Source organism: Dermacentor variabilis, chromosome 5 (genome assembly GCF_050947875.1).
Source record: "Dermacentor variabilis isolate Ectoservices chromosome 5, ASM5094787v1, whole genome shotgun sequence".
NCBI classification, from domain to species: Eukaryota; Metazoa; Arthropoda; class Arachnida; order Ixodida; family Ixodidae; genus Dermacentor; species Dermacentor variabilis.
The window spans coordinates 167,249,094-167,270,350 of record NC_134572.1 but is presented as its reverse complement, the minus strand read 5'-3'; the positions used below and the strand labels follow the sequence as shown (position 1 = coordinate 167,270,350).

General features: G+C 46.4%; 1 protein-coding gene across 1 annotated transcript in view; it reads right to left on the bottom strand.

The window, feature by feature from the left end:
- Window positions 1-5,852: 5,852 nt before the first annotated feature.
- The window catches only part of Tap42 (immunoglobulin binding protein Tap42), a 65,317-nt gene continuing 49,912 nt past the window's right edge, over window positions 5,853-21,257 (bottom strand). Inside the window, exon 10 of the mRNA XM_075693738.1 lies at window positions 5,853-6,064. Within this exon, the coding sequence (XP_075549853.1) occupies window positions 6,024-6,064 (41 nt within the window). The 3' untranslated portion in view covers window positions 5,853-6,023. The remainder of the gene's footprint in view (window positions 6,065-21,257) is intronic.

Below are 21,257 nucleotides of genomic sequence, written 5' to 3'. Positions count from 1 at the left end.
ACACAGGAGCCGACTACTCCGTCATGAACGGACCCATCGCCGCCAAGTTGAAGAACGTTAAAACTGCATGGGAAGGCTCAAATTCCGATGGCCGGAGAACACCTAATAACGCAGACTGGAATCTGCATGGCAAGAATTACCATTCATGACCAGACCTACCCTGCCACCTTCGTTATCCTCCAACAGTGCTCGCGAGTCGTAATTCTCGGCATGGACTTCATGAACCAACAGGGTGCAGTAATCGACCTGAGGTCGAAGTCGATAACACTGTCCACAGAGCAAGCGATACCAACGGAGAGGCCTTGCAGTCAGCATGCCTTGAATTTAGTTGAGGACCAAGTCAGCATCCCGCCTCGCTCAAGCATTGTCATTTCCGTCGGCAACGAAACACCCGCTGACGTAGAAGGAGTCGTCGAGGGCGATCAACGTCTACAGCTTGACCACGAAATTAGCGTCGCAAGAGGGATCGCTCGACTGCACAGAGGGAAAGCGAAATTGATGCTGGCAAACTTCATCCAGGAGTTCAAGCACATCAGCAAAGGCACGACGATCGCATACATCGAGGAAATTGTGGAAACCAGCAATGCATTTGTACTCTCCGATTCTGCAGCACCTACCTCGACTACCACAATTCCTGAACCAGTTTTCGAAATAAATCCAAGCTTCTCCACGAGTAAGCGACAACAGCTCGAAAGTCTTCTCCGACGATAGAAAGAATGCTTTTCGACGCCGTAGAAGATTCAGCAAACAAAAGATGGAAATCATCAAATAATAACTGAGGAATCCGCTTGACCGCCCACCAGAGCCCTAACCACGTGTCGACGTGAGAACGAGAAGCTATAAGGCAACATTTAGAAGAAATGTGGCGGAACATCATCCAGCCATCAAAAAGCCTGTGGGCAGTGGCGTAGCTAGGTGGTCTTGCACCCGGGGCCTATAGGTCTTCTGTCCTGACCCCCCCCCCCCCCGGGTGTAGTCGAGAAAGGCGAGGATGTCGACAATTTCCTGGTTTCATCATCACTACAGCCACCTTGGATACTGCGCACGTCCCCCGGGTCCCCCTCTCCTTCGCTTTTTTTCCCAGAGATCGCTAAGGCAGCAGGTATACACGCTGTTTTTTCTGCGCCAAATAACACAGGGTGCTGCACCGATAACTTGTGATAATTAAGCACATGTGCACATCTTCTGTCAGACTGTAAGGCTTGGCAGCCAATACAAATGAGGCATCGTGGAAAATATGGCTCCCGTCACACGTAACAAATATATATTTATAAAGTTTTAATTACCAATTTTAGCGGCAATATTGCATTTGCAAAATTGAAGCCCGACATTCATATCTTGCCCTACAACAACTTCACAAAAATCGTCGTAGGTACTATGGCGCGTATTATTTTGGCTGTGGGCAACCCTGAACGAAAACGAAAAATAAATTGTGTCAGTGACGCTGATCTCCCCACCCTATTAAAATATGCCACCTGCCTCCCTGCGGCGCGGGCGCCAATGCTATGACAATTGCAAGTTCTCTTTATTCTGATCAATAAAGCCTTGTTCTTATTTGCTGCTATATGGACAAACGTGATTATCCGAGCTGCGGTACCACCACAAGATTGGGAAAACTTCGCGTCGATTCTTGGCGTCACAAAAAAAAAAAAAAAAAAAAAAAAAGCCGTGATAAAGCCCGTGCCAGCGAAAGTTTGCACTACTGTTCGTCTGCAGTCGCAATGGAGATGATTGAGGGATCAACGTCACTCACTGGTCCACTATTTAATATTTATGTCGCTGCTGCCATACTGGGCGCCGCCCGCAGTGCCAAAGTACTGTAGGCTGTAGCACCCAAAACGATTTTGTTTCAGAAATTTTTCTTGAGTTAATATTATGACTTCGAGTCCTCGATTCTCGAATTGAAGTGCTTCCTCTATAAGTACTAATTAAAGGATTATTCAAGATATGGTTATACTTTATCTGCCATATTTTTCACGCTACCGAGTTCCTAGTAGTCACAAAGACACAAACGTCATAGAATATCGGGAAATATTATTACAAAATTAATCTTTTTTATAAAATTCCGTGTAGCTGACACAGACACTGTACTTGTGACATGAAGTCACACAACAAAATTATAAAGAAACGGTTAGCTAGGACTAGGAGAAATATCTTTTATTGAACATCGCGAAACTGATAAAGAACGAATACGATTCAAAATTGATAAATGGAACATTGTATACATATTGCCGATGCACAAACCATGGTGGGGCATCGAGCCTTTTGCACTAAAGTAATGATCGGTAAGGATACATTTCCTTCAGAAGTTCATTTTCCGACACTTCGCTTCTGCAAACTCATTAATTACAGTAGTAAAGTTTATATATTTTTTACGTGTTCTTTTTCTATGGTCAGTATCGCCAAGTTTGAGAGCATTTCATCACTCATGGTGGAGCGCAGAGACGTCTTGATCAGCTTCAACTTGGAAAAGATCCTTTCGCATGATGCAACTGACACGCAGGTCGTGAGGAACAAGCGAAAGATAACAGTAAGTAAGTAAGAAGTTCCATTAGGCGATAAATTCCAGGAACTTCAGGCACAGAGTCTGAAGACGATCCAGTGAATCCCATTCGCGACTTTTCACGGCCGCACATATGCAATGTCGCTCTCATGCTGTCAACGAACGCTTCGCCGTAAACGCGAGCGCCGGGCTCGCTCGTTGAACGCCCTCTCGCTGCTGTCTTTGTTCGTCTTCGCTGCGCGTTCGGAACGGAAGAGGGACCCGAGAGCCTCAACGCCTTACAACGCCCGACTACGTTTAGCGACGCCTGCTCCGAGCAGGAACGCACGGCACGAGTGCACCCCACATGAAACGTTCGGCTAAGGCGAGTAGTTCAGCAACCATTTTGCGAAGTAAATTTTTTAGCCCGCACGTTCGTGCAATTATTTGTTGGGGTGTTGATAGAGCTGCAGCCGACAATTCTGCGGCGCAACGCATCAGGTACATGAGCTCGGGCTACTGGATGCCGGAGCATTCTTTGCCATTTGCGCCCAGTCAAGCCGGCGGAAAGAGGGGTGTCTTCAGACGTATATGACACCCCCCCCCCCCTCACTGGCCCCTTGCACCCGGGGCCCACGGCCCCCCGGCCACCACCCCCCTCCTGTTGCTACGCCACTGCATGTGGGCGCCTACTGTGATCTTAATGGAGAAGGATGGAACTCAGCGCTTCTGTGTCGATTATCACCGCTTTATCAAAAAACGAAGTACGTATACCCATCCCACGGATAGACGATGCATTAAACCGACCCTGCAATGCTAAATATTTTTCATCTATGGATCTCGAGACTGGTTATCGGCAAATTCAAGTTGACGAAAGGGATCAAGAGAAGACTGCATTTATCACGCCATTCGACCTCTCCGAGTTCCGGACGATGTCCTTCAGACTTTGCTTTGCGCCTGCAATGTTCCATCGTGTGATGGACACAGACTGGAGTCGCAGACTTGCCTCATCTGCTTTGGATGACGCTGTAGTTTTTGCCACAAATTTGGAAGATCACCTGAGGCGTCTTCAGTACTACATGCGATCAAATCATCTGGACTCTCCCTGAAGCCGGAAATGTGCCGTTTCACTTATGAAGAACTATTCCTAGGTTACGTCATCAGTAAGTTTGGAGCCCGTCTTGACCCACAGAAGATAGCTGCCATCACTAAGTTCCCGCGGCCCATCGACAAGGCAGTGCCCAGATTACTTGGCCTGTGTACGCCTCTTAGAGTCGCTTTGTAAAGGACTTTTCAAGAATTGCGGAACCCTTAACTCATCTCACCAAAGCTGACATCTACTTTCAATAGGAAACACAGCAGGAAGATGCACTTGAGGAGCTGAAACAACAGCTGCCGTCACTACCGGTGCTTTCACACTTCTATGAAGAGGCCAAGACGGAAATGCACATTGACATAAGTAGTGTAGGCCTCTGTGCCGTGCTAGTTCATAGTAAGGACGGAGTTGAGAGCATATAACAGCTTACGCTAGATGGAGAAAGAGGGCCGTGCGATCATTTGAGCAACAGCGATATTTCGGCCTTAGATATATGGCAGGCACTTCAAAGTGGTAAGCGAGCACCCCGCCTTGTGTTGGCTGGCGAATTTAAAGGATCCTTCAAGTCGCCTAGCACAATGCAGTCTCAGACTCCAGGGAATTTGACATCACCATGGTGTATAAGTCCAGGAGAAAGTATTCTGACATTGACTGCCTGTCACGCAGCCCTATTGACCCGCCATCGCAACACAACTGGACGACATCACCTTCCTAGGAAAAATAACTGCAGACAACTTCGCCGAACAGCAATGAGTAGACCTGTAGATACAAAGCCTTGTGGAGTACTTAAAAGGCAAGACCGACTTTGTCCCTAGGGTATTTCAGCGTGGACTGTTTTTAGTTTTTCTTGCGCACTGACGTCCTCGTAAAAAAGAACTCCCCAGAACGCACAAATTACCTTCTCATTGTGTCAGCAGCACTCCAGCCAGAAGCTTTGCGCGCCCTATACGACGGTCAGACAGCAGGGCACTTTGGGTTTTCCTGTACACTTGCAAGAATACGAGTGCTATTGGCCGCACCTGACCGCCGACGTCGCCCACTACTTCAAGACATGCCTTGACTGACAGCGACGCAAGACACCACCGACAAGGCCAGCAGGTTTATATCAATTGCTCAAGCCTCTTTGTCAACCGTTTCAGCAGATCGGGATCGATTTGTTGGAAGCCTTTTCGACTTCAACATCTGGAAAGAAGAAAGAGACGACATGGCTGAAGATGTACTTCCCTTTGTTCAGCTACTAGTGTCTCACGCTTTCAAAAGTTATCTTTGTCGCTGGAAACAGCGCAGAGCTCACCCATTAAACCCGAGTCACCTGAGACGCCAGTGACGCGTTGCCGATATTCTAGAATTGGTAGTCGGCAAAATCGCAGCACGTTGCGACATGTAACCTTGTTCGTGACCGATGCTTTTGACGCATTTGATGCATTGGCACATGCCGACGCTTGCCAGTGGTTGGCTGCACTCTAAGAAAAAAGGCTGTGAAATTTTAGACAATCTACGTGACAACATAGATTGCCACGTAGATGTAGTATCCATTATGTATTGCACATGCGCACGAACCAGGGCCGCAGTCTTGTAACGGTTCAGAAAGAAAAGCGTTACAAGATCGCACTAGTACTTCGCATTTGATAAGGACCAAAGATGCGGGCCAAAAACTGGTGACACATAGTAAAATTAGCGCAGCCGCTCGTTGCAAGTGTGCGTATTTCATAAGGTTTGCATTGAAATTGATGTAACCTGTGGAGCACAGATGTGTTGTCAGGGGCCCAGCGTGTATTGATGCGAAAGAGTCAAACATCCCACAGAGCGAAAAAGCCGGCAGCGTTTGTAGCAGCGAAAGAATGGCATGTAACTTACCATTGGTTGCAATGCCACATCACGAGGGCGGTACATGGCAACATCACCATACACCCTGCGCGCATGTCGATCGAGGCTTCAGTGTTGCTGCCAATGTCTTCACAACAAAGATGAGGTGACTGGCAAAATTTTTGAAAAGCAATCCTTAGTGAAGCTAAACAATGTGTGAGGGGCTGCAGCAGATGTGCGGAAAGTGCGAGGCCAGCTCAAACTAACCGATTACTTTTTTTTTTAGTAATTCCTCAATTATTTTCATGGGCCAGTAATTGGTAACTGTAATCAATAACATTTTTGAATAAAGTAACTGTAATAGGTCGCATTTTTTCTCTACAGTGTACAAGTCTACAGTTCTGGCATATTTTCACATTCATCTTAGTAGCATCTCATTCTCATATTAAAACTCCCAAGGCACAGCAATAAATTAAAACATTCTTTAATAACACATTCATCACACACACAGAAAAGCCCCAAATAAAAGGCTTGTTTTACTACACGGTCAAAGTATAGAAGGCAAGACAATTAAACACATTATGCCCACAGCATCTCTGGGAATCTCGTCATAAAAAAAAAAAAAGCTGTTCTTCATCTTCAGCCCATGTTTTTTCTGTTGCCACTTCCTCTTCGATTTTCTGCAAAAGATTGCAAACGGAGTTGCAAGGCATTAGATATATTGTCTTTTACTCGCACAGATGGCTGAGCCTTGTTACAATAAAATTGCATCTAGCACAAACACACCTTTGTGTTCGTTATAATCACACACACTAGCATGGGTGAAAAAAAATTATGATCATGTCTATGCAAATGAAATGTAAGTGTCATGTCTCCGATGGGCCAGCAAATGGTCTCTTGAACCTTTAAAATCCTAGCTTGATTCATCACCACTAGCCTTTGCCTTTATCACAGGCTTTTTATCATTTCTTGCCTCCTCATAATGCGTTCATCATACCAGCCTGCGGCATTGCCAGAGCCAGCCACATGAATTGGTTGGCCCACCTCAGGCTTATACAACAATGTACCATCACTCCTTTGCTTCTTTTCTGCAGACTGTCCAAGGCTGGAATGCTGTTCCCGCTACCATTGTCACTAACCACAACTGACTGATTCCTTCAAATCTCTTCTTGCTGAGCAACAACAATCATCACAATTAGCTGTTTACAATGCCCGCCTCTCATGTAATGTCTCGCAATGTGACCTTTGAGGCAATAATAAATAAATTTTGATGGCCACACAGGAAATTACAGTACTGGTATGCAGCACAGAAACAAGGCCAAACCACATACTGCGGAAAAACCTTGTTATGACAAAGCTAAATGGAGAGCCAAAATTCCTTCATTGTAACATCCGTTATTGGTCTTTACGGCAATATGTTCCTAACTGGGTGCACAACTCTAAGGATGCATCGAAAATGGCGTTGTGTCCCATTGAACCACTACACGGCCCCATATCGGATGAAATTTTAGTAAAACAGCAAAGGCATGCAACACACAACACAATATGCTAACTACGCAGCTGATCCTGGCCAATCTGCCACCAGCAAGTGGCTCCAACGTGTGACTGAGAAGTCCAAGATACCTTGCCGCTTGGCTTGGCCAAATCGTGGACTTCTAGACTACACTAGCCCTTCACACCTATTTTCTGGCCGTTTGCACTGCACAGGCTATTTCCAGCCCACTTTTACTGATATTGTAAGCATTTATGTGGACTTCATCTTCATCTGTACAAAGTCATCATCAATCACCAGCTCATGTTCGCTTTGCATCGGGGCCATTTTTCCTCCTTGGAATAAAGCGTCGTCTCGACCATGGTATTTCAAGTGGTGGAGGCGCTTTAAGATCCCTTCGACCTCAATCCACTTCAAGAGCTCTCCTGGAGCTACGTTCGGGACGCCGCTTACGCCAAGAGGCCGGCATGTCGCAAGACCAGACCGCAGCGTCCACCATCTCGGTTCAAGTGCCAACCACCCCCACTCCCAGCCCTGCCAACAACCGGTATCGCGATCCTGAAATCTTCTCTGGCTTGCCTGGTGAGGACATTGAAGACTGGCTCGACAACTACGATCGTGTCAGCGAATACAACTGGAACGAGACATTGAGGTTAAACAATGTGCCATTTTACGTCTCTCAAGTAGCCAAGACATGATTCCTTAATCATGAGAGAGACTTCCGTGATTGGTCGTCTTTCAGGGAGCAGCTACGGCAGATTTTCGGCACACCCTTGGTTCGTTCGGAAGTTGCGAAAAAGAGGCTGTCAGAACGCATCCAGCATTATGGCGAGTCGTATACCTCGTACGTTGAGGACATCCTCGCGCTTTGCTGCCGTGTCGACAGTGCCATGCCAGAACCTGATCGCATGCGACACCTTTTTAAGGGTATTGTATCTACTGCCTTCAACGCACTCGCCGCTCAAAACCCTTCGATCGGACGTCATCTCTGTCTGTCAGCGCCTCGACGCCCTGCAATCAATCGGCTTGCAACCGGACTTTTCCGACAACCCCCTGGCAAACAGTATTGAGCTCCGGTCTATCATTCGAGCCATAATTCGTGAGGAATTGCAAGCGCATGGCTCACCCCCTTGCAGCAGCGCTCACATCCAACCTGCTTCTACTGACCTGCGCGGTATTATTAAGGAGGAATTGGCCTCCCTGCAGAACGCCCAGCATACCAACGCTTCTCCTTGCCCACAACCGGCTTCTTACGCCCAGGTTGCTACAATGTAAGCCGTGCCGTCTCCAATCACACCACCTGCGCCTGTTCACGGTCACCTGGCACCTTTAGTCACCCGAGCTCCGAACCCACCTTACTACTCTGCCTGACGTTCGTCGAGGCCTATCTGCTACTACTGCAGCTTTGAGGACATATCTCCCGGTTTCGCCAATGCCGCCAGCAAGACAAATGTCGTAGTTACGCGGCCTTTGAACACGATGAGCCACCTCCTCGCATTTCCCGCACTTAGGATGATAATCCCCCCGTTCGCTGATCTCCCCCCCCATCTCCGGCCGACTTCTCCAACACCGCACACCACACACGTGCCTCGAGACACCGCTCCCCATCGCCGCTCCGACGTTCTGTTTCGCCACTTCAACCTGTCTCCCAACTCCATGTCCAGCGACCGGAAAACTAACCAGTGCAGTTTTTGGAGGGAAAAATGCATCACCGCGAAGTGCTCCAAGTCCTCTTGAATGTCCTTTGAACATGTTATTGGTGTCTGTTGAGGGTGTGCCTTTGTTAGCTCTGATTGACACGGGAGCTACTATATCTGTTATGCATGCGGACCTGTGTTCTCATCTGCAGAAAGTGAAGACGCATTATATTGGATCATCCTTGATTGGGGTTAATGGAGCAATTATTCGACCATCAGCCCAATGTACAGCACGCGTCTTCATTGATGGTATCCATCATCACATTAAGTTCGCGATTTTATTCCCATGCGCTCATGAACTAATTTTAGGATGGGACTTTGTCTCGTCCGCATCCGCTTTAATTTCTTGCCGTCAACGTGTAGTCCATATGACCGAGACAGTTCATTGCAGCGGGAGTGCCGATGAGCCACGACTGCGTTTTCTCACTGCTGCCGATTCCGTACTGCCTCCCGGCCACGAGCAAGTCATAAGTCTCTCTTCTACGGACATCACCAATGCCGACATGTTCATCACTCCTTACGGTCGCTGTCTTGCCCGTGGGATTGTCTTCGCTTCCTGCCTGGTGCTGTTCAAAGAAAGCTCTGCATTAATCATCGCTTTAAACGCAACCACTGAGACAATCTTCCTACCTTAAGGCTCCGCAGTGACCTGTTATGTGGATACCCAACCAGTCTCCCTGCTTCCTCTTGCCGCCTCGCAAGCTCTTCCTCAACAGGCAAATCTGCTTCATCTGCCCTTGCTTCCATGATAAGTCCTGACCTTACTGCTGCTCAAAATGAACCGTTGCTAAAATTGCTCACAAAGCACCAGGCCTCCTTTGATATGGATACTTCGTCACTCGGACAGACTTCCGTTGCCTTCCATCGTATCGACACCGATGGCCAGACTATTGTACGCCGTTGTCCCTACTGAGTCTCTTTGGCCGAACGCAAAATCATCGAGGAGAATGTTGCCGATATGCTGAAAAGAAACGTCATACGTCCCTCCGCCAGTTCTTGGTCATCACGCGTCGCTTTAGTGCAGAAGAAGGATGGATCGGTACGATTTTGTGTTGACTACCGTGCGCTAAACAAGATCACCCGTAAGGATGTATATCCAATGCCCCGTATCGATGACGCCCTTGATTCGCTGCAAGGCGCGCAATACTTTTCCAGCCTTGATCTTCACTCCGGATATTGGCAAACTCCAATGCACGACGCGGACAAAGAAAAGACTGTCTTTTCTACTCCGGATGGTCTTTACGAGTTTAATGTAATGCTTTTCGGTCTATACAATGCTCCCGCCACATTTGAAAGAATGATCGACACTGTTCTTCGCGGCCTCAAGTGGAAAACTTGTCTATGTTACCTCGACAACATCGTCAAGTTTTCCTCGACTTTCACTGACCATCTGCAACGCTTAGATGAAGTGCTCACATGCCTTTCTAATGCAGGACTTCAACTAAACACGAGGAAGTGCCGTTTCGCTAGCACAACGATTAAAGTCCTGGGTCATCTCGTTAGCAAAGACGGCATCCAGCCCGATCCGGATAAAATTTCCACAGTGCTCAACTTTCCACGCCCACTTCGTGCAAAAGAACTGCGCAGCTTCATTGGACTCGCCTCATACTTTCGACGTTTTATCCGTAACTTTGCCAGCATTGCCTCGCCCCTCCACAAGCTCCTCGCTAGTTCCAGTTCCTTCGAATGGAACGATCAGTGTGAAGCTGCATTTCAAGAACTCAAGCGCGCACTAACATCCCCACCTGTTCTTTGTCATTTTGATGACAGGGCGCCCACATTACTGCATACTGACGCCAGCGGTCAAGGAATTGGTGCCGTACTGCTGCAGCGCGAGCACGAATTTTGCGAAAAGGTTGTTGCATATGCAAGCCGCACTCTCACTTCCGCGGAAAAGAAGTACTCAATAACCGAACAAGAATGTTTGGCTGTTGTCTGGTCCAATTAGATATTTCGTCCTTATCTCCACGGCCGACATTTCATGGTTGTGACCGACCACCATGCCCTATGTTGGTTGTCGAGGATCAAAAACTTGTCTGGGCGCCTTGGCCGCTGGATACTCCGATTACAAGCATATGATTTTGATGCCATATATAAGTCCGGAAGGAAGCACCAAGATGCTAATGCCCTTTCACGATGCCCATCACCACCATCATCGGAGCACATCACATCACCTTGTCAAACTGGCCGCACGGAGGATGCTTCGTCTATTACACCGATTTCTTCCTTGACTCCATCACACCGCACTTCAGTGCTTTCCACTCACCAGCGCGCCAATTCCTATTGCCATGGTATCATCAATCGCCTTAGCGGTGTTTCATCTCCACCCAATACCAGGCTACGGAAACAGCTCAAACTGTTCAAGTTTGAAGATGACGTGCTCTACCGATACATTTTTCAGCCGGAAGGCCATCGATGGGTTCCCGTTCTACCGCGCTCTCTTCGCGCTGCAGTTCTGCAGGCCTCACACGATGACCCTACGTCAGGCCACTTGGGTTACCACAAAACACGAGTGCATACGCAGCCAGTTCTATTGGCCAGGCCTTCCCCTGAGCATAGCTAGATATGTTGCCTCGTGCACGCTTTGTCAACACCATAAGCGACCTACCACTGCTCCGGTCGGGACGCTACAACCAGTTCCTTGTCCAGCAGAACCCTTCTCTGTCGTTGGCATTGACCTTTTCGGGCCACTGCCACCTACTGCAGATGGCAACAGATGGATCGTCACTGCTGTTGACCATTTGACCCGGTACACTGAAACAGCCTCAATACGCTCAGCAGCTGCCTAAGAAGTAGCGGCCTTCTTCTTGCAGGCTGTCTACTTACGTCACGGGGCGCCTCACATTTTTTTGAGCGACCGTGCCAAGGCATTTTTTTCAAGCACTCTTAATCAAGTTCTGCAAGCCTCCAACACCGTGCACAAGACAACGCCTAACTACCACCCTCAAACCAACGGCCTAACAGAGCAATTTCATCGCACGCTGTATGACATGCTATCCATGTATATTCAACCTGTAACATCTGCGTACAACACGTCTGTTCAACGGACCACCGGATACTCTCCGTTTTTCTTAGTATACAGCCGCCACCCAACCTCATCACTCGACGTTTCTTTCTTCTCTGGCCCCGTCAACGCTTCACCATTCATTTGCGATCAGTTTGTGTCTCGTCTTGCCCAATGTCGCCGTCGTGCCCGTATGAACACTGCAGCCAGCCAAGACGATCGCAAACATTGGTACGATGCCTCTCACCGTGTCGTTTCCTACCGCCCTGGTGTTGATGTGCTCCTATGGACACCTGCACGAACACCCGGTTTATGTGAGAAGCTTGAGTCTTGATATATTGGCCCCTACAAAGTCATAGAGCAGACCTCGCCGGTGAACTATCGCGTTACACCTGTTGAGGCCCCAACCGACCAACACTGCCGCGGAACAGAGATCGTGCACATTTTTCGCCTGAAGCCCTTTCATCTCCGTTCCACTGTCTAATGTGCGGCCAGGCTGGCCGCTTTCGTCCATGGGGAAAATTAGTGTAAGCATTTATGCGGACTTCATCTTCATCTGTACAAAGTCATCATCAATCATCAGCTCATGTTCGTTTTGCATCGGCGCCATTTTTCCTTCTTGGAATAAAGCGTCGTCTCGACCGTGGTATTTTATTTTAAGTACTGTAATACTTTAATACTTTTGTAATATTTTAAGTACTGTAATTTTTTTTTAAGTACTGTAATCAGACATTGTGAGCTACGGTTATTGCTTGAAAATATTTCTAAAGCAAGCCAAAACTAGGCATTTTTGACGGGAAGTGACGTGTGTTCAATGCATTCACTGTCTCCAAAGCTCCACCGAGAAGGATGCCGCGACTAAAATGGGTCGCTATTAGTGTCACCACAGGGGCCACGTGCATGTGCGCTAATTGGTCAAGTTCGAAGTATCCAGCGAAAACCAATTTTAGAAACTAAACAGCAATAGCTTGGCCCATAAAAATGAATGGGTGCCAGCAGGGACTTTTCTTCGGTCAGGATTGAATTAAGCAAAAAATCGAATTAACCAGAGCTGAATTATTATTCTCACAGAAAAGACAGAATTTGTTGTTGTTGTTACACCTATCTTCTATGCAGAAGACTATCATTAAAAAGCGTTGGCAGAGACAAAAAGTAGGTCATGTTCGCTGCTGCCCCATCTAAACCAAAACTAGTGAGATGCCTAGTAAATCCAGATCCAGAATGCTGCTGCATTCACTTTGATGCCCAATATTTCTAACAGCGTTAAAATGGTGTATGGCATAAGTGTTGCAGCCCTGCACATCTATCCGAGTAAACAGAACTCCTGTTAATCGAAACATATTTATCCAGTCCCTTGAGGTTCCGTTTAACAAGATCCTACAGTATTCCAATTCGGAACTTGTGTAGTAGTCCGCATCAAAGTACCTAATTGCTGGTCGACTCACTTGCAGAACAACTACCAGCGTGCACATTCATAGCGTGATAAAACTGTATGCAAGTACACATAAGAAAATACAATGGTTGTGCACCCATGAGAAGAACCAAATGGGTCAGAAACTTGCAGTAAGCCTTTGTTCCATCGCCCATGAGGGGGCAATCAGTTTTTGCTAGACTCAAGAAAAACACAGGCATATGTGGCAGCATTGTTCGCATATGGCAGCATAGTTTGTGTACATACCAGCGCCCATCTGCGAAGAGATGTAATTGCGCTTTTGTGAGCAATAAATGAGTGAGCGTATAGCAGCGAACCTTTGAGATATTAGAATCCAGATACCTATCAGTTTTTTCAAGCGATACAAATGAAAACAACTAAAAATCACCACTGTGTCGCCATGGATGCGTGGATGCGCAAGTAGTCACCGACACACCAGGGAAAAGAGTCTGTGAAATTAAAACCAAAGAGACTATGGAGCCAAAAGAAAAGCTTGCATCTACACAAGGTGGCTGCACTTGCAGGGTAACAGAGATGATAAATTTATGCGTTTTTATAAAATACAGATGGTGTGGTAAATATACGGCATCGACCATTTGGGACTTGTTTGCAGCACCGTGTATTTACTCCTGTGACCCTCAAACGTTCAAGAGGTTGGATGAAGGCAGTTCAGATTAGAGGGCACATGGATGTACCTGATGTCCTGATTGAGATTAAAAGAAAAGTGAAGCACGAGGTCGCAGGATCGAATCCCGGCCATGGCGGCCGCATTTCGATGGGGGCGAAATGCTAAAACACCCGTGTACTTAGAATTAGGTGCACGTTAAAGAACCCCAGGAGGTCGAAATTTCCGGAGTCCTCCACTACGGCGTGCCTCATAATCAGAAAGTGGTTTTGTCACGTAAAACCCCATAATTTAATTTTTAATTTAACTCCTGCGGGGACGGTAGAGTATCCGCCTCCCGTGCAAGAGGACCATGGTTCAAATCCCGGTGCCGCGCAATTCTCCACTGGAAAATACAAAAAAAAAAAAAAACCGTGGCTTGAAAAAATTGCACAAACAGGCCTGGAGTGCGGCCTGATCCCGGTGACAAGAACCGGTAACGTACTCTCTCACCAGAGCAGGATTGGCCACCCTGGTGCAGTACTTGGCCACAACCTCCTATATGCATACAACAATCAAACCCCGGCCCTCAGTCCCCGGCAGCCGCGAAGCAACTGACCACGGCGGCGGTCAGATCTGTGACGCTGCAGAGGGTGCTAAGAATACCTGGCTCCGGACAGGCCGCCATTGGAATCTGAACCTGGCAACGTTTAACGTTAGAACGTTATCTATTGAGGCGAGTCTAGCAGTCTTATTGGAGGAATTAGAGGGTAGTAAATGGGATATAATAGGGCTCAGTGAGGTTAGGAGGACAAAAGAAGCATATACAGTGCTAAAAAGCGGGCACGAACTGTGCTACCGGGGCTTAGCGGAGAGACGAGAACTAGGAGTCGGATTCCTGATTAATAAGGAAATAGCTGGTAACATACAGGAATTCTATAGCATTAACGAGAGGGTGGCAGGTCTTGTTGTGAAACTTAATAAGAGGTACAAATTGAAGGTGGTACAAGTCTATGCCCCCACATGCAGTCATGATGACCAGGAAGTCGAAAGCTTTTATGAAGACGTGGAATTGGCAATGGGTAAAGTCAAAACAAAATACACTATACTGATGGGCGACTTCAATGCCAGGGTAGGCAAGAAGCAGGCTGGAGACAAGTCAGTGGGGCAATATGGCATAGGCTCTAGGAATAGCAGAGGAGAGTTATTAGTAGAGTTTGCAGAACAGAATAATATGCGGATAATGAATACCTTTTTCCGCAAGCGGGTTAGCCGAAAGTGGACGTGGAGGAGCCCGAATGGTGAGACTAGAAATGAAATCGACTTCATACTCTGCGCGAACCCTGCCATCATACAAGATGCAGACGTGCTCGGCAAGGTACGCTGCAGTGACCATAGGAAGGCAAGAACTCGAATTAGCCTAGACTTGAGGAGGGAACGGAAGAAACTGGTACACAAGAAGCTAATCAATGAGTTAGCGGTAAGAGGGAAACTAGAGGAATTCCGGATCAAGCTACAGAACAGGTATTCGGCTTTAACTCAGCAAGAGGACCTTAGTGTTGAAGCAATGAACGACAATCTCATGGGCATCATTAAGGAGTGCGCAATAGAAGTCGGTGGTAACGCCGTTAGGCAGGAAACCAGTAAGCTATCGCAGGAAACGAAAGATCTGATCAAGAAACGCCAATGTATGAAAGCCTCTAACCCTACAGCTAGAATAGAACTGGCAGAACTTTCTAAGCTAATCAACAAGCGTAAGACTACGGACATCAGGAACTATAATATGGATAGAATTGAACAGGCTCTCAGGAACGGAGGCAGCCTAAAAACAGTGAAGAAGAAACTAGGAATAGGCAAGAATCAGATGTGTGCGTTAAGAGACAAAGCCGGCAATATCGTTACTAATATGGATGAGATAGTTCAAGTGGCTGAGGAGTTCTATAGAGATTTATACAGTACCAGTGGCACCCACGACGATAGTGGAAGAGAGAATAGCCTAGAGGAATTCGAAATCCCACAGGTAACGCCAGAAGAAGTAAAGAAAGCCTTAGGAGCTATGCAAAGGGGGAAGGCAGCTGGGGAGGATCAGGTAACAGCAGATTTGTTGAAGGATGGTGGTCAGATTGTTCTAGAGAAACTGGCCACCCTGTATACGCAATGCCTCATAACCTCGAGCATACCGGAATCTTGGAAGAACGCTAACATAATCCTAATCCATAAGAAAGGGGACGCCAAAGACTTGAAAAATTATAGACCGATCAGCTTACTGTCCGTTGCCTACAAAGTATTTACTAAGGTAATCGCAAATAGAATCAGGAACACCTTAGACTTCTGTCAACCAAAGGACCAGGCAGGATTTCGTAAAGGCTACTCAACAATAGACCATATTCACACTATCAATCAAGTGATAGAAAAATGTGCAGAATATAACAAACCCTTATATATAGCTTTCATTGATTACGAGAAAGCGTTTGATTCCGTCGAAACCTCAGCAGTCATGGAGGCATTACGGAATCAGGGTGTAGATGAGCCATATGTAAAGATACTGGGAGATATCTAAAGCGGCTCCACAGCCACTGTAGTCCTCCACAAAGAAAGCAACAAAATCCCAATAAAGAAAGGCGTCAGACAGGGAGATACGATCTCTCCAATGCTATTCACAGCATGTTTACAGGAGGTATTCAGAGACCTGGAGTGGGAAGAATTGGGGATAAAATTTGATGGAGAATACCTTAGCAAGTTGCGATCCGCTGATGATATTGCCTTGCTTAGTAACTCAGGAGACCAATTGCAATGCATGCTCACTGACCTGGAGAGGCAAAGCAGAAGGGTGGGTCTGAAAATTAATTTGCAGAAAACTAAAGTATTGTTTAACAGTCTCGGAAGAGAAGAGCAGTTTACGATAGGTAGCGAGGCACTGGAAGTGGTAAGGGAATACATCTACTTAGGGCAGGTAGTGACCACGGATCCGGATCATGAGACTGAAATAACCAGAAGAATAAGAATGGGCTGGGGTGCGTTTGGCAGGCATTCTCAAATCATGAACAGCAGGTTGCCACTATCCCTCAAAAGGAAAGTGTATAACAGCTGTGTGTTACCAGTACTCACATATGGGGCAGAAACCTGGAGGCTTACGAAAAGGGTTCTGCTGAAATTGAGGACGACGCAACGAGCTATGGAAAGAAGAATGATCGGTGTAACGTTAGGGGATAAGAAAAGAGCAGATTGGGTGAGGCAACAAACGTGGGTAAATGACATCTTAGTTGAAATCAAGAAAAAGAAATGGGCATGGGCCGGACATGTAATGAGGAGGGAAGATAACCGATGGTCATTAAGGGTTACGGACTGGATTCCAAGGGAAGGGAAGCGTAGCAGGGGGCGGCAGAAAGTTAGGTGGGCGGATGACATTAAGACGTTTGCAGGGACAACATGGCCACAATTAGTACATGACCGGGGTAGTTGGAGAAGTATGGGAGAGGCCTTTGCCCTGCAGTGGGCGTAACCAGGCTGATGATGATGATGATGATGAAGTGGGCACCAGGCATGTGATGCCTAGAGAAGACCATTACTAGCCTATATTTATGTCCATTGCAGGATCAAGGCCTCTCTCAGTGATATCCAATTACCTTCTACTTGTATCTGCAGACACCATCCTAGGCCTGCAAATTTGCCAATTTTATCAAACAGGAATGGAAGTGGCCAAGGGAGCTTTGGAGCAGCTCTGGAAGCAGCAAGTCTGGCACATAGGAACAGGTTTGGAGCAGGAATTGTTCGTTTTGGAGCAGAATATACGTGTTCTGTAGCATGCTAGGTAAGGCTCAACATGGCTAAAATACAGACAAATCAAGAAAAGTGCTTTATTAAATTTTGCAGAATACAGTAGAACCTCGCAATAATGAAATGATGTGGGGAACGTAATAATTCCCCTCCGCAAGAATTTCATTGTTGCGAAATGAGACAGCACATAAAGGCAATGCGTTGCAGAATGAAACTTTCCTGTCAAAATTCCATTAGCCTACTTTGGTGAGCTTGTGTGGATATTGAACCGCATTGCCAATAGTACAAAAGGCGCCGCATGCGTCCATCAGCAGTGGCAGCACTGCCCTGGAGCAGTACGCTCAGTCAATTGTTTTCGGAGATACAATCACTTTTGTGAGATTTTTCATAACACGGCACCGGACGCAGAGCAGCAGCATTTCTCCAGCGCACGCTGTCGCTCGTAGGCACCAACGCGTCCGGTGCCAAGTGCGGAAATGATCTTATCTCGTATAACTGGAGGCAGTCGATCGAGATTACGGCCCCTTTTTCAAATCTATGCCCAGCGCCGAATCTGCTTGCGATGCCTGTCGGGTGGCACCAAAACCAGCGTTCTTGAAGCAAGCAATCCGGTGCCATGCGTGACACTCCATGGTGCAACCACCAATTCAACCACCATAAACAACTCCACGTTGGTGGGACATGGATTTCCTTGCTTTTGCTGCATTTTTCGCACCGGGTGCGCATTACACACTGCACTAGGTGTGCAGAAAGCGTCGTCACATGCCAGCGGTAACATGCTGCCGCTTCAAACGGGTGTTCAACAAACAAGAAAGTGGCCATGACGTGCTTCCAGCATGATCGCTTCCGGCACTTGGTTGTTTTTGCAAACGAAAATGGCGGCGCCCATGCAAGAGTAATGCAGTGATATTTTATGCAATTTTAGTGCAAAGCAATCACATTTGAGCACATTTTGGAGCCGGCTAGCCTTGTGCGAGTAGGTAATATGCAAGGTTACGTTCCAGCAAATTTTGTTGATGCGGGATTGTAGTACAGCAACAATTTGTTGTCGAGAGGTAGGAAACGCCTTGAAACTTATGGGTGTTCACCGGGGATCCGAAAATATTTTGCTGCCACAAGAATTTCGTGGTTGTGGGATTTGATTTCGTTATCGTGAGTTTTGACTGGGTTATGGTAAATCAGCTGAGCGAAAACCTGCAAGATGGAGGAAAGTTCACTAAAGGAAAAAAATGTCATGCACCCGACAAAGGAAACCTACATGCATTCCTCGGAAATAACTATTAATTTAAGTACAGGATGTGCCAATTAAATCTGGCCAAGAAAAAATATAACGAAAGGATTTAGGGAACAGTAGAGATTGTATGTTGATAGGCTTCTTTTAATGCTAGTCAAGGAGTTTTTTTTTTTTTCGTTGAGCACAAAACTAATATTCAAGTTTATTAGCTAACATTAATTACCTTCATTCACTGAATAAGGATTTTGGATAATGAAAATCCTAGGTTGCTTTAAATCCAGTTATCACTTATGTTTCAACGTCCTCCACAACTTTTTCATTGACATCTTGTCGGTTAGGGAAGTTTATAGAGATAGCTATTTAAAAGTATTTGTGCACAATGAACAAGAAATACTGACTGTGACAACCACAAAAAACACTCATCAACACACAGTGGACACTTTTTGCGTAATGCCCTCAACTATTTTTTAAATTCTTGGTGACATTCAGTTGGCTTAGCAAAGAACCACAGAATAAATGCGAAGTTACTTAGTTGGTAATTGCATGTTTTCCAGCATTCTACACGACTTGGTGAGAAGAAAAAGAAAAGAACTTTCATTTATGAGAAGAATAAAGGGAAGTGTTTGGTGGCTTTCCGATCCGCGTTGCCTACCAATATTTTGCACAAGCTCGATTACTAGGGCTGCCTCATAATGTCAACATAAAACGACGAGCGATATTTTGAATGCCAAACAAAGGTTTCTCAATGTGCGCAAGTCACATAGTGAGCATCACTGCCGCAAATGCAATCTGTCGTCCGCGTATTCTCCGACCCTTTAAAGAGACCTTCACCACGTCTGGCCATTTTGAGCTGACAAGCGCAGAGCATACAATGAGCGATAATGATTGTGTCTGCAAAGTATTACATAGCTACACACTGCAGAAAGATCTGAAATTTCAAACCAAATGCTATTTTCCCTTCTCGCGGCCGCCGCTCTCTAAGGCGGAAGATGACATACATGTACTAGTGCGCCTACGTACACGTGTTTGTGCTGTGACATCACTCGTGGTGACACGTGACTTCAGGAATTATTTAAGGCAACATCTGTTATTATGTTAATATGTTGCTTGAATAGCTGAATCAAAGCTTAGAGAAATAATAAAGCAAACAAACCGAATGTCTGCATGTTTTTGTTTTACTTCGCACTGCAGCAAGAGAGATGTAGTACTTCCGTTTCATCTGCTTGTTCCCACGTTGTGCAGTTGCGCGCGCCGACATCAAATCTATGTCATTTTCTAACACATTCCAGTGCGGGATCACGCTTTGTTACCACAGTGCGGGGCCTGTGACGCATGCGTCATGCAATCCTCCAGCTCCAGTATGAGAGAATGCAGGGAAGGAATTTCGCTTGCGAAGGCTAGACAAAGCAAGTGAAGAGAGTGTCTCGCTTGGCAGTGGCGCTCGCCTCCGGAAAACATGGGTCGCAGGACTGAAATATTTCTATCTTAGTTATTAATGAACCAATATGAAAAATTTTTACGGCAGAACACTCCCTAGAGGATGTGTAACAACTTCCAGCATATGAACAAAATTTGCTATGGGGCCTGGTGAGGGGTCCATGAGACTGCCATTTGGTTGCTACAGTAGACTAAAACTGAAACTTTACATCCTCGGTTTGCAAGTCTGATCTTTTGGTAGTGCTTGTGCAGAATACAGAGTATCCGGAGTGCAAATCTGACTGATGATTACATTTGCCATTTCTAGTCAAAAATTTTTACAAAAGCAAGCAGCTTGTTCGTCAGCGTGTCACACTATCATCCCAGTAACTGGATGTGGCGCATGAGCAAAATATATTTTAACATTACACTCACGGTGTTTGCCATTAATCAGTTTCAATTTCAGTTTATTATTCTGTAAATACAATGCATTGGTAAGATACAATATACAGACGACAGATTTAGTAAATTGACACAGATTTACCAATAGGACACAAAAAGCAAGCCCTGAAATGTATAACGACAGACTGTGCAACTTATTCATTCAGCTAAGAGCATGGCTTTCTTTCCCAACTGCCCCATAAAAAGAGTGCCAGTTCAAATCGTCTGAAGCTGGACCACATATTATGAAAACACATACGACTTGCTTAAAATGTTCGTGATGCATTGTACAGCACAAACGATTTTCGTTTTCCCGCGGCCAAGTTACCAATTCGCCACCAAACACAGCAACACTCCAAGGACGCCGACGCTGAAGCGAATTGCTTCAGCTTGGCTTCTAGGGCCAAATGATAGCAGCCAACAAACACATGGCTATTTGGTTGCCGCTGAACACAAACTTCCTGCAAAACTTAGCGACTTCATTCAAAGTAAGTATTTTGGTGCACGCTGGTGCAGCTCGGTGGTTTGGCGCAAGATGGTGGAATTGGCGCAGCCCTTTTATCCCTGATCGCAGCACCTGATTCGCCGCCGTCTTCGACTGCACTCCCCTTCGCTTGGCAGCCATTCTGTACCTCAGCTACAAGACCATCGGTTACCTGCACTTTATGGCCTGCCTGATTTGACTTCTTTCTCTTAATTTGAACAAGAATATTGGCTACCCCCGTCTGCTCCCTATCCCTGGTCCACACCACTAACTTCTGATCTTAACATTATGT